Here is a 13,309-nt window from a genome sequence, read left to right as displayed (position 1 = left end):
GGCACATCTTCCCTGTAATCCCCACAGGCACAACACAGTCCCAAACAACACACAACCATAAATCAAAACACTCCTTCTACCACCACTCCTCCACAAGCTTTGTCCTCCTCCTCCTCCTGACTCTGGCCCCTGAGTGGTGGTTGCTGGCTCCTTTTATGGCCCACCTGGAAGTGCTCCAGGTGCTTGATCACCTGTTTCCGGTTGCACTCCTGGGTGGGGCTGAAGATTCCTCCAGTTGGGCTCAGGAGCCCATGCAGCGCCCCCTGGCAGCCACCCCAGATCCCAACAGGGCTGTGGAGAACTCCATCTCCCATGGAGCCCTGCGGGAGGCTGAGGCACCACCATCAACCAGGGAGGCTGCCACCAAGCATCCCAGGGGAGGTATTGCACCGTCCAGGGCTGCTCCCCCTGAATATATAGTGAAGAGGTGTCCCGACCGGTCATGGAACCCAGCGTCCGCCTCTATATATATATATATATATATATATATATATACAATATATTCATGGCATTCGTAGTGTGAATCACAATCTGATTGTATGGGTGGTTACCTACCAGGTAACGCTTGTGGTTGGTCAGTAAGTCGGCTAACATCCGCCACGATGCCCTCTTTCAGTTGCGAGAAGCAGATCATAGAATGGTTGAAATAGTTTTACTGTCAAATAATGCAAAGAGTACGCGACACATGTTTCGCCCTAATTCTGGGCTCATCAGGCGTACACACTCACTGCACCCCCCTCTCGGGGAACCGAACCTCGGACGTCAGTGCCAGAGGCGAAGCCTCTAACGTTGTGCCACGGCGTGCGGTTTGTTCATTTGACAGCATGTAGATCCGGGTAATTACATTCATGGCATTCGTAGTCTGAATCACAATCTGATTATATGGGTGGTTACCTACCAGGTAACGCTTGTGGTTGGTCAGCAAATCGGCTAACATCCAGTGAGTGTGTACGTCTGATGAGCCCAGAATTAGGGCGAAACATGTGTCGCGTAGTCTTTGCATTAATTAACAGTAAAACTTTTTCAACCATATATATATATATATATATATATATTATATGTATACAGTGCATCCGGAAAGCATTCACAGCACATCACTTTTTCCATATTTTGTTATGTTACAGCCTTATTCCAAAATGGATTAAATTCTTTTTTTTCCTCAGAATTCTACACACAACACCCCATAATGACAACGTGAAAAAAGTTTACTTGAGGTTTTTGCAAATTTATTTAAAATAAAAAAACTGAGAAATCACATGTACATAAGTATTCACAGCCTTTGCTCAATACTTTGTCGATGCACCTTTGGCAGCAATTACAGCCTCAAGTCTTTTTAAATATGATGCCAGAAGCTTGGCACACCTATCCTTGGCCAGTTTCGCCCATTCCTCTTTGCAGCACCTCTCAAGCTCCATCAGGTTGGATGGGAAGCGTCGGTGCACAGCCATTTTAAGATCTCTCCAGAGATGTTCAATCGGATTCAAGTCTTGGCTCTGGCTGGGCCACTCAAGAACATTCACAGAGTTGTCCTGAAGCCACTCCTTTGATATCTTGGCTGTGTGCTTAGGGTCGTTGTCCTGCTGAAAGATGAACCGTCGCCCCAGTCAGAGGTCAAGAGCGCTCTGGAGCAGGTGTTCATCCAGGATGTCTCTGTACATTGCTACAGTCATCTTTCCCTTTATCCTGACTAGTCTCACAGTTCCTGCCGCTGAAAAACATCCCCACAGCATGATGCTGCCACCACCATGCTTCACTGTAGGGATGGTGCCTGGTTTCCTCCAAACGTGACGCCTGGCATTCACACGAAAGAGTTCAATCTTTGTCTTATCAGACCAGAGAATTTTCTTTCTCATGGTCTGAGAGTCCTTCAGGTGCCTTTTGGCAAACTCCAGGCGGGCTGCCATGTGCCTTTTACTAAGGAGTGGCTTCCGTCTGGCCACTGTACCATACAGGCCTGATTGGTGGATTGCTGCAGAGATGGTTGTCCTTCTGGAAGGTTCTCCTCTCTCCACAGAGGACCTCTGGAGCTCTGACAGAGTGACCATCGGGTTCTTGGTCACCTCCCTGACTAAGGCTCTTCTCCCCCAATCGCTCAGTTTAGATGGCCGGCCAGCTCTAGGAAGAGTCCTGGTGTCGAATTTCTTCCACTTACAGATGATGGAGGTCACTGTGCTCATTGGGACCTTCAAAGCAGCAGAAATTTTTCTGTAACCTTCCCCAGATTTATGCCTCAAGACAATCCTGTCTCGGAGGTCTACAGACAGTTCCTTTGACTTCATGCTTGGTTTGTGCTCTGACATGAACTGTCAACTGTGCGACCTTATATAGACAGGTGTGTGCCTTTCCAAATCATGTCCAATCAACTGAATTTACCACAGGTGGACTCCAATTAAGCTGCAGAAACATCTCAAGGATGATCAGGGGAAACAGGATACACCTGAGCTCAATTTCGAGCTTCATGTCAAAGGCTGTGAATACTTATGTACATGTGCTTTCTCAATTTTTTTATTTTTAATAAATTTGCAAAAATCTCAAATAAACGTTTTTCACGTTGTCATTATGGGGTGTTGTATGTAGAATTCTGAGGAAAAAAATGAATTTAATCCATTTTGGAATAAGGCTGTAACATAACAAAATGTGGAAAAAGTGATGTGCTGTGAATACTTTCCGGATGCACTGTGTGTGTGTGTGTATATATATATATATATATATATATATATATATATATATATATATATATATATAGATATAGATATAGATATAGATATATATATATATATATATATACACTGCCTGGCCAAAAAAAAAGTCGCCACCTGGATTTAACTAAGCAAATACAGTGGTGTGAAAAACTATTTGCCCCCTTCCTGATTTCTTATTCTTTTGCATGTTTGTCACACAAAATGTTTCTGATCATCAAACACATTTAACCATTAGTCAAATATAACACAAGTAAACACAAAATGCAGTTTTTAAATGATGGTTTTTATTATTTAGGGAGAAAAAAAAATCCAGACCTACATGGCCCTGTGTGAAAAAGTAATTGCCCCCTGAACCTAATAACTGGTTGGGCCACCCTTAGCAGCAATAACTGCAATCAAGTGTTTGCGATAACTTGCAATGAGTCTGTTACAGCGCTCTGGAGGAATTTTGGCCCACTCATCTTTGCAAAATTGTTGTAATTCAGCTTTATTTGAGGGTTTTCTAGCATGAACCGCCTTTTTAAGGTCATGCCATAGCATCTCAATTGGATTCAGGTCAGGACTTTGACTAGGCCACTCCAAAGTCTTCATTTTGTTTTTCTTCAGCCATTCAGAGGTGGATTTGCTGGTGTGTTTTGGGTCATTGTCCTGTTGCAGCACCCAAGATCGCTTCAGCTTGAGTTGACGAACAGATGGCCGGACATTCTCCTTCAGGATTTTTTGGTAGACAGTAGAATTCATGGTTCCATCTATCACAGCAAGCCTTCCAGGTCCTGAAGCAGCAAAACAACCCCAGACCATCACACTACCACCACCATATATTACTGTTGGTATGATGTTCTTTTTCTGAAATGCTGTGTTCCTTTTACGCCAGATGTAACGGGACATTTGCCTTCCAAAAAGTTCAACTTTTGTCTCATCAGTCCACAAGGTATTTTCCCAAAAGTCTTGGCAATCACTGAGATGTTTCTTAGCAAAATTGAGACGAGCCCTAATGTTCTTTTTGCTTAACAGTGGTTTGCGTCTTGGAAATCTGCCATGCAGACAGTTTTTGCCCAGTCTCTTTCTTATGGTGGAGTCGTGAACACTGACCTTAATTGAGGCAAGTGAGGCCTGCAGTTCTTTAGATGTTGTCATGGGGTCTTTTGTGACCTCTCGGATGAGTCGTCTCTGCGCTCTTGGGGTAATTTTGGTCGGCCGGCCACTCCTGGGAAGGTTCACCACTGTTCCATGTTTTTGCCATTTGTGGATAATGGCTCTCACTGTGGTTCGCTGGAGTCCCAAAGCTTTAGAAATGGCTTTATAACCTTTACCAGACTGATAGATCTCAATTACTTCTGTTCTCATTTGTTCCTGAGTTTCCTTACATCATGGCATGATGTCTAGCTTTTGAGGTGCTTTTGGTCTACTTCTCTGTGTCAGGCAGCTCCTATTTAAGTGATTTCTTGACTGAAACAGGTGTGGCAGTAATCAGGCCTGGGGGTGGCTACGGAAATTGAACTCAGGTGTGATACACCACAGTTAGGTTATTTTTTAACAAGGGGGCAATTACTTTTTCACACAGGGCCATGTAGGTTTGGATTTTTTTTCTCCCTAAATAATAAAAACCATCATTTAAAAACTGCATTTTGTGTTTACTTGTGTTATATTTGACTAATGGTTAAATGTGTTTGATGATAAGAAACATTTTGTGTGACAAACATGCAAAAGAATAAGAAATCAGGAAGGGGGCAAATAGTTTTTCACACCACTGTAGGTACGAGCCTCCTATTGGATAAGTACTGCATGGGCGATTATCTTTCAGCTGGCAACAAGTTATTTTACCCCAACTGGTGCAATGAGTTGCTTCTCATTTCTTAAACCACCATGTCGAAAGACACATCTCGTGGTTGTGGAAAAGATGTTAGTCTGTTTGAGAAGGGTCAAATAGTGAAAGTAAGAGCATTTCCACACGCACAATGCGAAGGGAACTCAAGGGATTGGGACTGAACAGCTGTGTAGCCGTAAGAAAACCACTAATCAGTGAGGCAAACTGGAAAAAAAGGCTTCAGTTTGCTAGGGAGCATAAAGATTGGACTGTGGAGCAATGGAAGAAGGTCATGTGGTCTGATGAGTCCAGGTTTACCCTGTTCCAGAGTGATGGGCGCATCAGGGTAAGAAGAGAGGCAGATGAAGTGATGCACTCATCATGCCTAGTGCCTACTGTACAAGCCTGTGGGGGCAGTGCTATGATCTGGGGTTGCTGCAGTTGGTCAGGTCTAGGTTCAGCAACAGTATGTGCTCCAAGAATGAGGTCAGCTGACTACCTGAATATACTGAATGACCAGGTTATTCCATCAATGGATTTTTTCTTCCCTGATGGCACAGGCATATTCCAAGATGACAATGCCAGGATTCATCGGGCTCAAATTGTGAAAGAGTGGTTCAGGGAGCATGAGACATCATTTTCACACATGGATTGGCCACCACAGAGTCCAGACCTTAACCCCATTGAGAATCTTTGGGATGTGCTGGAGAAGGCTTTGCACAGCGTTCAGACTATACCATCATCAATGCAAGATCTTGGTGAAAAATTAATGCAACACTGGATGGAACTAAATCTTGTGACATTGCAGAAGCTTATCGAAACAATGCCACAGCGAATGCATGCCGTAATCAAAGCTACAGGCGGTCCAATGAAATATTAGAGTGTGTGACCTTTTTTTTTTGGTGGCGACTTTTTTTTTGGTCAGGCAGTGTGTATATATATATATATATATATATATAAATAAAATAGAATGTTGTATCTGTAGGCTTGCTAAACACTTTGACTGACCTGGACCAAATTATGGCAGCAACTAATGATTATTTTGATAATTGATTAATCTGTCGATTATTTTTTCACTTAGTAGGAATTTTAAAAAACATACTTTTATCACCAAAATTTAACTGAATTTTTTTACATCATTTCTCCAATAACATGAGCAAGAGTTAATTACAACTCTTCTAACTACAATAACAAAAAGGTATAAAAAAAGAGTAAAAACTATGTAGAGTTTAATAAATTGCAATGAACTTTTTTTTTCTTTGCAGTAAACATAACCCACTTAGTTATGTTACTTAAATTGCTCCAACAATTAACAGTCAACAGTTAAAAAACAAACTATAGCTGAAACTGCTATATCAGCAATGAGCTTTAAAATCAAACTCTGATATTGCTAAACCAACCATTTTTTGGAAGACCATAACACAAAAGTGTTCCCAGGTTGCAATTTTGACATTGCCATTTGAAATGCACTGCTACCACATTCACTGTTCCAATTATTCGACAATAAAATAGTGGGCAATAAATTTAATAATCAAATTTGTCGATTTTTGTCGATTAGTTGTTGCAGCTCTAGACCAAATTTTGCACACCACCATCCCCCCAGTTTTATCATCTTGACACACATGTTGTGTTTCTTTATTTGCAGATTTTGACCAAAATTGGTACCTCTGGGTTTTTTGAATCGCAGATTACAAATCTGAAAATGATATTTCAATATTCAAGATGGCAGGTTCAATTTGACAGACTAAAGGTTTTCCATAGTAGGGGGTCATTATGTATGTTTTGCTAGAAGTGACAATTTTACATTGCTAAAGGAGAAGATGTATTTATTCCACATGACATGCCTTTCGATTTTGAGCAACTACAATATCTAATGTGACTTGTATTTGCTCTGACTATAAATGAGGCTCAAGAAGAGTCACTAAGGGCAGCAGACATTAACATAAAATGTCCATGCTTTTCCAGTGGTCAAGTATATGTTGCTTGCTCCAGAGTGGGCAGGCCAAAACATTTATATGTTTTAGCACCGGAGAGGAAACCCAAAAATCTTGGATATTGCAAAGCATTTAGCAATAATACATGTATGTACATAGTATAGAAGAACAAAATGATACACTATATGAATTTGTAAATTAAATATTACTGAAATAAATTGAATAACTTTTCAAATTTCCACAAATACTGATATTGAATGTACAAGAAGCTAGGGCAGTGATGGGTATTTGAAGTAGTCTATCATCATGTACAAATGAATTCAATGCATAGTGCTTAACTTTGTATCTCGTTTAGACTATGTACAGGTGGAATCCCATTGTAACGAAATTCATAGAACCATAAAAATTAGTTATAGTGGAAATTTTATTATAACGAATATGGGGAAAATACATATACTGTTGTGTCCAGGGTTACCGGCAATTTGCCATCTATAATAGCAACAGTACAAGAACAGTTCCGTAGCTGCTCTGCTGCGTCTGATAAACAGTAAACCAAGGGCAATGTAACCGGCTGTCCTCCGTAGAATCAGGCTTACCACATAACTATTTGTTGTACAATGTTTAGTACATTTTACACTGAGCTTTGACCTGCTCTTGCTCACACTCTCCTGGGGCCTCATGTATAATGCCATGTGTAGAATTCACACTATAACATGGCGTACGGACAAAAGCGGAAATGTTCGTATGCACAAAAAAATCCAGATGCATAAATCTGTGTGAACACCAACTTCCATGTTCTTCCGCTACATAAATCGCGGTCAGCGTGAAAAGTAGCACATGTGTACACGCCTGCTGTCCCGTCCCAACTCCTCCCAGAATTACGCCTCTTTGAATATGCAAATCAATATAAATAGTCCTTAAGCTCAGCCTTCTGTGAAAAGACAGTGGCAAAAGCACGGGGGAAAACAGAAGAATTTCAGTGAATACCAAGTGGAGGCAAGGAAAAACTTACTATTTTTTGGTTTAAACAGTGATATAATCAACAAAAGGAAGTTGATCGAGTGACAGAGTGTCGGAGAAACTCAAGCTCACAAAGTTGCACAGTGCACGAAATAAAAAAGAAGTGGTCAGATATCAAAGTCACCGTGAAAAGGCGAGTTGTAGCCCAACGTCTGAGTGTCATATGAAAGCTTATTAGGGTACAGAGAAAAGAAAAAAAATTAGGGACACAATGAGAAAAAAGCTTGAAATGCCAACTTTAATCTCGAAATTTCCACTTCAATCACGTAGTTTATTTTGTCATTAAAGTAGAACATCATAAACTTCATCTTTAAATCGTTTAATTTAATAGTTTCTCAAATACCATTGTAACTAAAGTAGCACATTAAATGCTTTGTTTTGTATTTGTTCTTCTATGTGTGTGAATCACTACGTGCTTCTTAAACGGGCTTTCTTTTCCTCCGACAAGACACAGAATCCATTACATTTGTGATATTACAGCTCTCTGAATAATTAAAATACTGAGATGTATGCTTGATATCATTTTCATGATGATAGGAATTAAAGCATGTTGTTAAACATGGGAACACGGTGGTGCAGTGATAGTAATGAGCAGGCGCCTTGTCCACAGATTGTTCCTGCCTCCCGCAAGATGCTTACTGTGCCATGCATGACCTTCGATTAAATAATTTATTGCTGCAATACTGTCTCTTTCAAACGTACTAACCCCCAATTCCTGTCCTTCCTTTTCTTTCTCCAAGTAACCAATCGCCACACAATCAGCTCTGTAATAGATGTTAAGCCATCTTTAAGCTTAGAACGCAGATTCTTTAAGGAACATTGAAATATCTTCGTAGTACATGTTTAATTATTCTATCCATCTATCTTTCCAGTGTCACGCCAGCCCCAGCAAGAATACAGCGCGAGGCAGGAACAATCCCTGATCTAGCTAGTGCTGCGCCACTGTGTCCTCACATGTTTAATTATTAACAATATAGATTATTTAAATGACTTTAACATTTTATCTGTATAATGTAATAAACATATTTTGCTGCATTTCATCTTAAAAATGATATCGTCAACATATGTAAATACGCGCTTTATAAAGTGGCGCAGGTTGTGCAATATTATAACTGTATCTCAAGTTTACAGTGAGGTAATTGTACTTGTAAGTACAAACAGTTCTATAAGGAGTACTTGATGGATTGATTGAGTGTGTTTGTAGTTCTTGGGATGAAACTGTTTCTGAACCGCGAGGTCCGTACAGGAAAGGCTCTGAAGCATTTGTCAGATGAGCGCAGTTCAAATAGCGAATGGCTCAGGCAGCGTGTGCTTGATTCTGTATACCGGTAATTCTCTTTCCAGTCAGCTGCTCTGAGTGGTGCAGTGAGAGTAATATGGAAAAAGATGATCTGCTGTGGCAACCCCTAACGGGAGCAGCTGAAAGTAGAAGAAGAAGGTGCAGTGAGAGTAACAATGCTAAAGCAGCTATGGTATTTGGAATAGTTTGGCCATTCCTTGAACCATTATATTGTTACAGGTTAATTACAATCAGATGCCTAATGAACAGTATGCGGTTAATTTCAGCGTATTTGATAAAGCCGGCGTTGTGGATGTAAAAAAGAAAGGGAAACCACCTGGGAACAGCAGCACTGCTTTAACACTGGGTGCCGCCAGTTTGCAAAACCGAGCGGAGAATTTGCGTACATCAGGGTTGGAGCTACCGTGAAAATGTGCGTGGTTCTACAGCAAGTTTAGGTTTTATACATCGCGATTTGAGCATGGAAACGGGCTTATGCAACATTTTTGTGCGTATGCACCGTTTATACATGAGGCCCCTGGTCTGCCACAGCAGTGATTCTGAGACACTGGTGGTCTTCTTATCTGAAGAATGGAGCTAAAGCAGAACAATTACCTCCGTATCACGGCTCCTATCTCGTGTGCTTGAGTACTGAAGTAACAGCTCCTGTTTTGAATGAAGTCTTGAGACTGTACTTGCCTTCTCTATACAGTAATAAAGTACCTGTGTTTTCCTTGAAAACCTGGACTCACCTTCCTGTCTCTCATGCAGGTCTGACCCAAGCATGCCAGTATCTGTATATATTTTATTTGAAAATGAATCGTCAGATGTAACTTTTTTTTTTTAAAGAAATACAGGTTTGAAAACAGAATGAAAATGAGATGTTAGATGTAACTTTTTTTTCAGTGTAAACTGACCGCGTTTCTCACTTTTTTTTTTGTTCATCTCAAAGAAAACTTTGAGAATTGCTATGAAACTCGAACAGTATAGTATCCACACACGACACAACTACCCACATAGACACTCGGTGGAGCACTGACTCAGAATTCAGCTATACTTGTATGATGTCGCACCTACACTCTCTCCGAGCCTTCCTGAGACCAGAAATGTCTCAATAGACTGTCACTTTCTTTTGGTGTAACAAGAAAGAGACAGCCTGTTGCGGGGTTTTGGAGACTCAGCGAAAGAAGTGAGTCTTGAAAAAAATGCATCACATTATTATCTTTGGTGGCCATTTTTGATTGAAGAAACATTTGTTATACTGAAATTTACATTTCATTAAAACTAAATCTTTTAAACATGATGTTGTATGAATATTTGTCCGGGCCAACAAAAAGTATTTACTATTCCAAAAGTTTTGCTACTTCAGTATTCACTATAATAGGATTTGACCCAATAAAAATTTGGTGGGAACCCTAGGGGAACAGTTGCATATTCATTTTAGTCTTGCTGTTAAGTTGTAAATTGAGCAGTTTTGTTTAATATTTTCTTGCTGTTGCTATGAATTAACTGTCTTAAAGAATAATGTGAAGAAAGTGTTGGGACTAGTTAAAAAAATACTTTTTGGTTTGCTTTCTCTTCCAGGGAAATTAGCATATACTCTTGTAGCAAAATGGATTTGAATAAGTTTAACATTGATGCACCTCGATGGGACCAATCTACCTTTATTGGACGCCTTAAACACTTCTTTAATATCACGGATCCTCGAACTGTGCTGTTGTCTAATGGTCGGCTGGATGAAGCCAAATCACTTGTAGAAAAATGCAGGTGAGTACATCAGCAATTACAAGGGCTCTGACAGAACTAATATGTCTAAAAAGTAAATAATTGTCAATGGTGTGTATTTTGACCTTATGAAATAAAAAAAATTGTAATTAGCTGCTTTTTCCAGTTCTATGTATGCTGAAGAAGACTAACAAATATTATATTATTTTGAAATGTATTTTCTTTTAAACAAAGTGTTTTTATTCAAATTCAGATAAGGATTTGAACTTTGCAGCACATCAAGTATAGTTCAACAAATAGTCAGAGGCTGCTGTATGTTTGGCTCTATGGATCTTTTTCCATCAGAACTGTATAAGTCTGTTTGTTAGGCTACCCCAGTAATGGTCTGTGTGAAAAGACTTTGCTCTTTAGAAGCCTACATTTTTTAACTTAACATCTTTCTTTCTTGAAATTAGTGGCATACAGGTAGGTAGAGTAAAGACTGAGTTAAATGTTTAAATGACATCTTTCTCCTTACCTTATTCCTATTGCAGTTACTGCAGTGTTTTTAGCTTCATCATAAACTGTTACCAGTCTTTTACAAACTATGTATTCCACCTTCTCTGTATTATGCATAAGAGAAAGGAACTGTACTATCCCATCTAAAATATGCAGTGTATTTGGTCTATCATATATTTACCCTGTTTCTATTTATAAATGCTGCTTCAGAACATCCTTATAAAATAAGCAACTTTAAAACAAAGCACATCTTTGCAAAGACGGATGATTCTAAATTGGTTTGAACCAAAGACTGGAAGCGAGGAATAAATATAATGAAGCAACCAAATTTATTCATTTAAGCAAGCAAATTCCTTTACTGGAGCACTATGATTTATTACTTTTGTTACGTAAATGGGGTATACATGTATTGAATTAAAACTGCAATACAGTAAATCCTAAACAGTTATTACTTAGAGGTTGTGAGGTTAAGCAAAATTAATACATATTCAGATATTCATTATTATTTGAAAATGTAGCACATTAAACTATATATACGCAGTGCTTTTGCATTTTTCATCAGCTACGTTTGTGGTGTCATTTTCTAATCACTATAGTGGGTATAACGTTAACCTGAATCCTCCACCTTGCAGGGAAAACCTGGGGATTGGTGGCAGGATTGGCACTCCAGCCACCTCCCGCTGTTCCACTCCATTTGAACTAGTGTGGTGCTGAGGTGTCACCCATTGGACGGCTGTGCTTGGGTCCTAATCTGGGATCCTGAGGTGGTTCGTCGTGTGGTGGGTGCGGTGATGCGCTGTATCAGTGCATGCTTCCAACCTCTGTCTCTCTATGCCTTCCTACAGAATATAAACCAGCACAAGCAGTCTGCATTCAGAAACTGTCTCATAGGTGCTCAGCAGTGGAAATATATTATTAATATCTCAGAAAAAAATATCTTGTAGCTGTTGACAACTCAAGTCTGCAGATATAATACAGACACAACAACGACATAAGCATATCTTTGTATGCCTTAAATGAGGCAGTTCAGAATAACCCTAAAGAAGAATTTTTAACCTGATGAGAATTCAAGGATGTGAGTCATTGTTTCAGACCATGATAAATTTACCACATGTACAGGTGAACATTTAGTTACTTTGTATGGTAAGAGCTAAGTGTGTAAAACATACAACAATTGCAGTTGAGTCAGTTGCTCTTGATGATGGATAAAAGGGCCCATTATATTCAATTTTTCACTGGTTTGTGTTTATTATGGTGGCCCAATGTAAAGTTTTAGTAGAGTAATATAGTGACAGGGCAAATATTGAATATAATCCATATCATTTAAAATCAGACCCATATGTGATCACTTTACCTATTTTTAAAATATTTTTGTATATTGAATATGTTTTTCTCCTATATATTTATATATAAGCAGGAGGGGGGGTACATCAGCTGCAACAGACCACGAGTATACATTGTATGTTTTTTAGAGTGGTATAACTTGTGGATTTTTGGGTAATTGGTATTGTATTAATGTGGCTGATTATGGATATTCTTGGAGGCAAATGTGGGTAAGACTCAACAGCATGTATAAAAAGAATGGCAGCATCACTAAAAAGGTCAGTTTATCAGATCAGAATAAATTCATGTTTGCATGTGAAAGTAGCCCTTACCCATGCTGTCTGTCATGAAGTTGCAGTGTACAGGTTGAAAGCATGTAAGCCTAAATGGGGAAAAAATCAAATGAAACAAAAGATATAGCTTAATAAATTAAACAAGGCACTTTATCCTAAGAAAAACATTTATAGTTGTGAAAAAGTAAATTAGAATAAGTTTTTCAAGCAAACAGCATGTAACACTTGTGCTGTAGTTTATTTTTATTATTATTCAGTGTGAATTACAGTATGTTAACTTGTCTGGCATTCTGGCACGTGTCAGTGATCGTCAGTAATGAGGTTTAGAGAATGCTTGTGTGGCAGACAATGTGAAGCGTAACAACCCATTTGACGTCTGCAGCTTGCTGCCACAGCCTAAGAGCACAGCACAAACAGTCCAAATACTGTGAAGACTATGAGATGTCAGTTGCAACAATAGGTCACTTAAAGAAAATCTTACCAACAAGTCCCACACAATTTACACTTGAAATGTCTTCATGCAGATGGATGGCAGTTTCTTTATCTCCTTATGTCATTGATGAAATCTACTTGAAAAAATCCAGGAAAGGGTTTCTTTTTTAAATTATCTAGATGGATATTTTCATTTTTTTCATTGCTGTTTACACAAACCTAACATCAGCATGATGACAGGCTACTGGTAAGTGCTTCACCACATAAACACAGCCGTCTGGAGTTTTTTTTTTTGT

The 13,309-nt window shown here is 39.3% G+C and overlaps 1 protein-coding gene across 2 annotated transcripts in view; it reads left to right on the top strand.

Moving 5' to 3' along the window:
• Window positions 1–13,309, top strand: part of sfxn2 (sideroflexin 2) — a 56,281-nt gene that overhangs the window by 7,800 nt on the left and 35,172 nt on the right. For both annotated transcript variants that reach the window (XM_028795731.2, XM_028795730.2), the window contains exon 2: window positions 10,327–10,509. In XM_028795731.2, coding sequence (XP_028651564.2) covers window positions 10,355–10,509 — 155 coding nt within the window. In that variant the 5' untranslated portion in view covers window positions 10,327–10,354. The remainder of the gene's footprint in view (window positions 1–10,326; window positions 10,510–13,309) is intronic.

Source organism: Erpetoichthys calabaricus, chromosome 2, assembly GCF_900747795.2.
Source record: "Erpetoichthys calabaricus chromosome 2, fErpCal1.3, whole genome shotgun sequence".
Lineage (NCBI taxonomy): Eukaryota > Metazoa > Chordata > Cladistia > Polypteriformes > Polypteridae > Erpetoichthys > Erpetoichthys calabaricus.
This window is presented reverse-complemented; position numbering and strand designations above follow the sequence as displayed.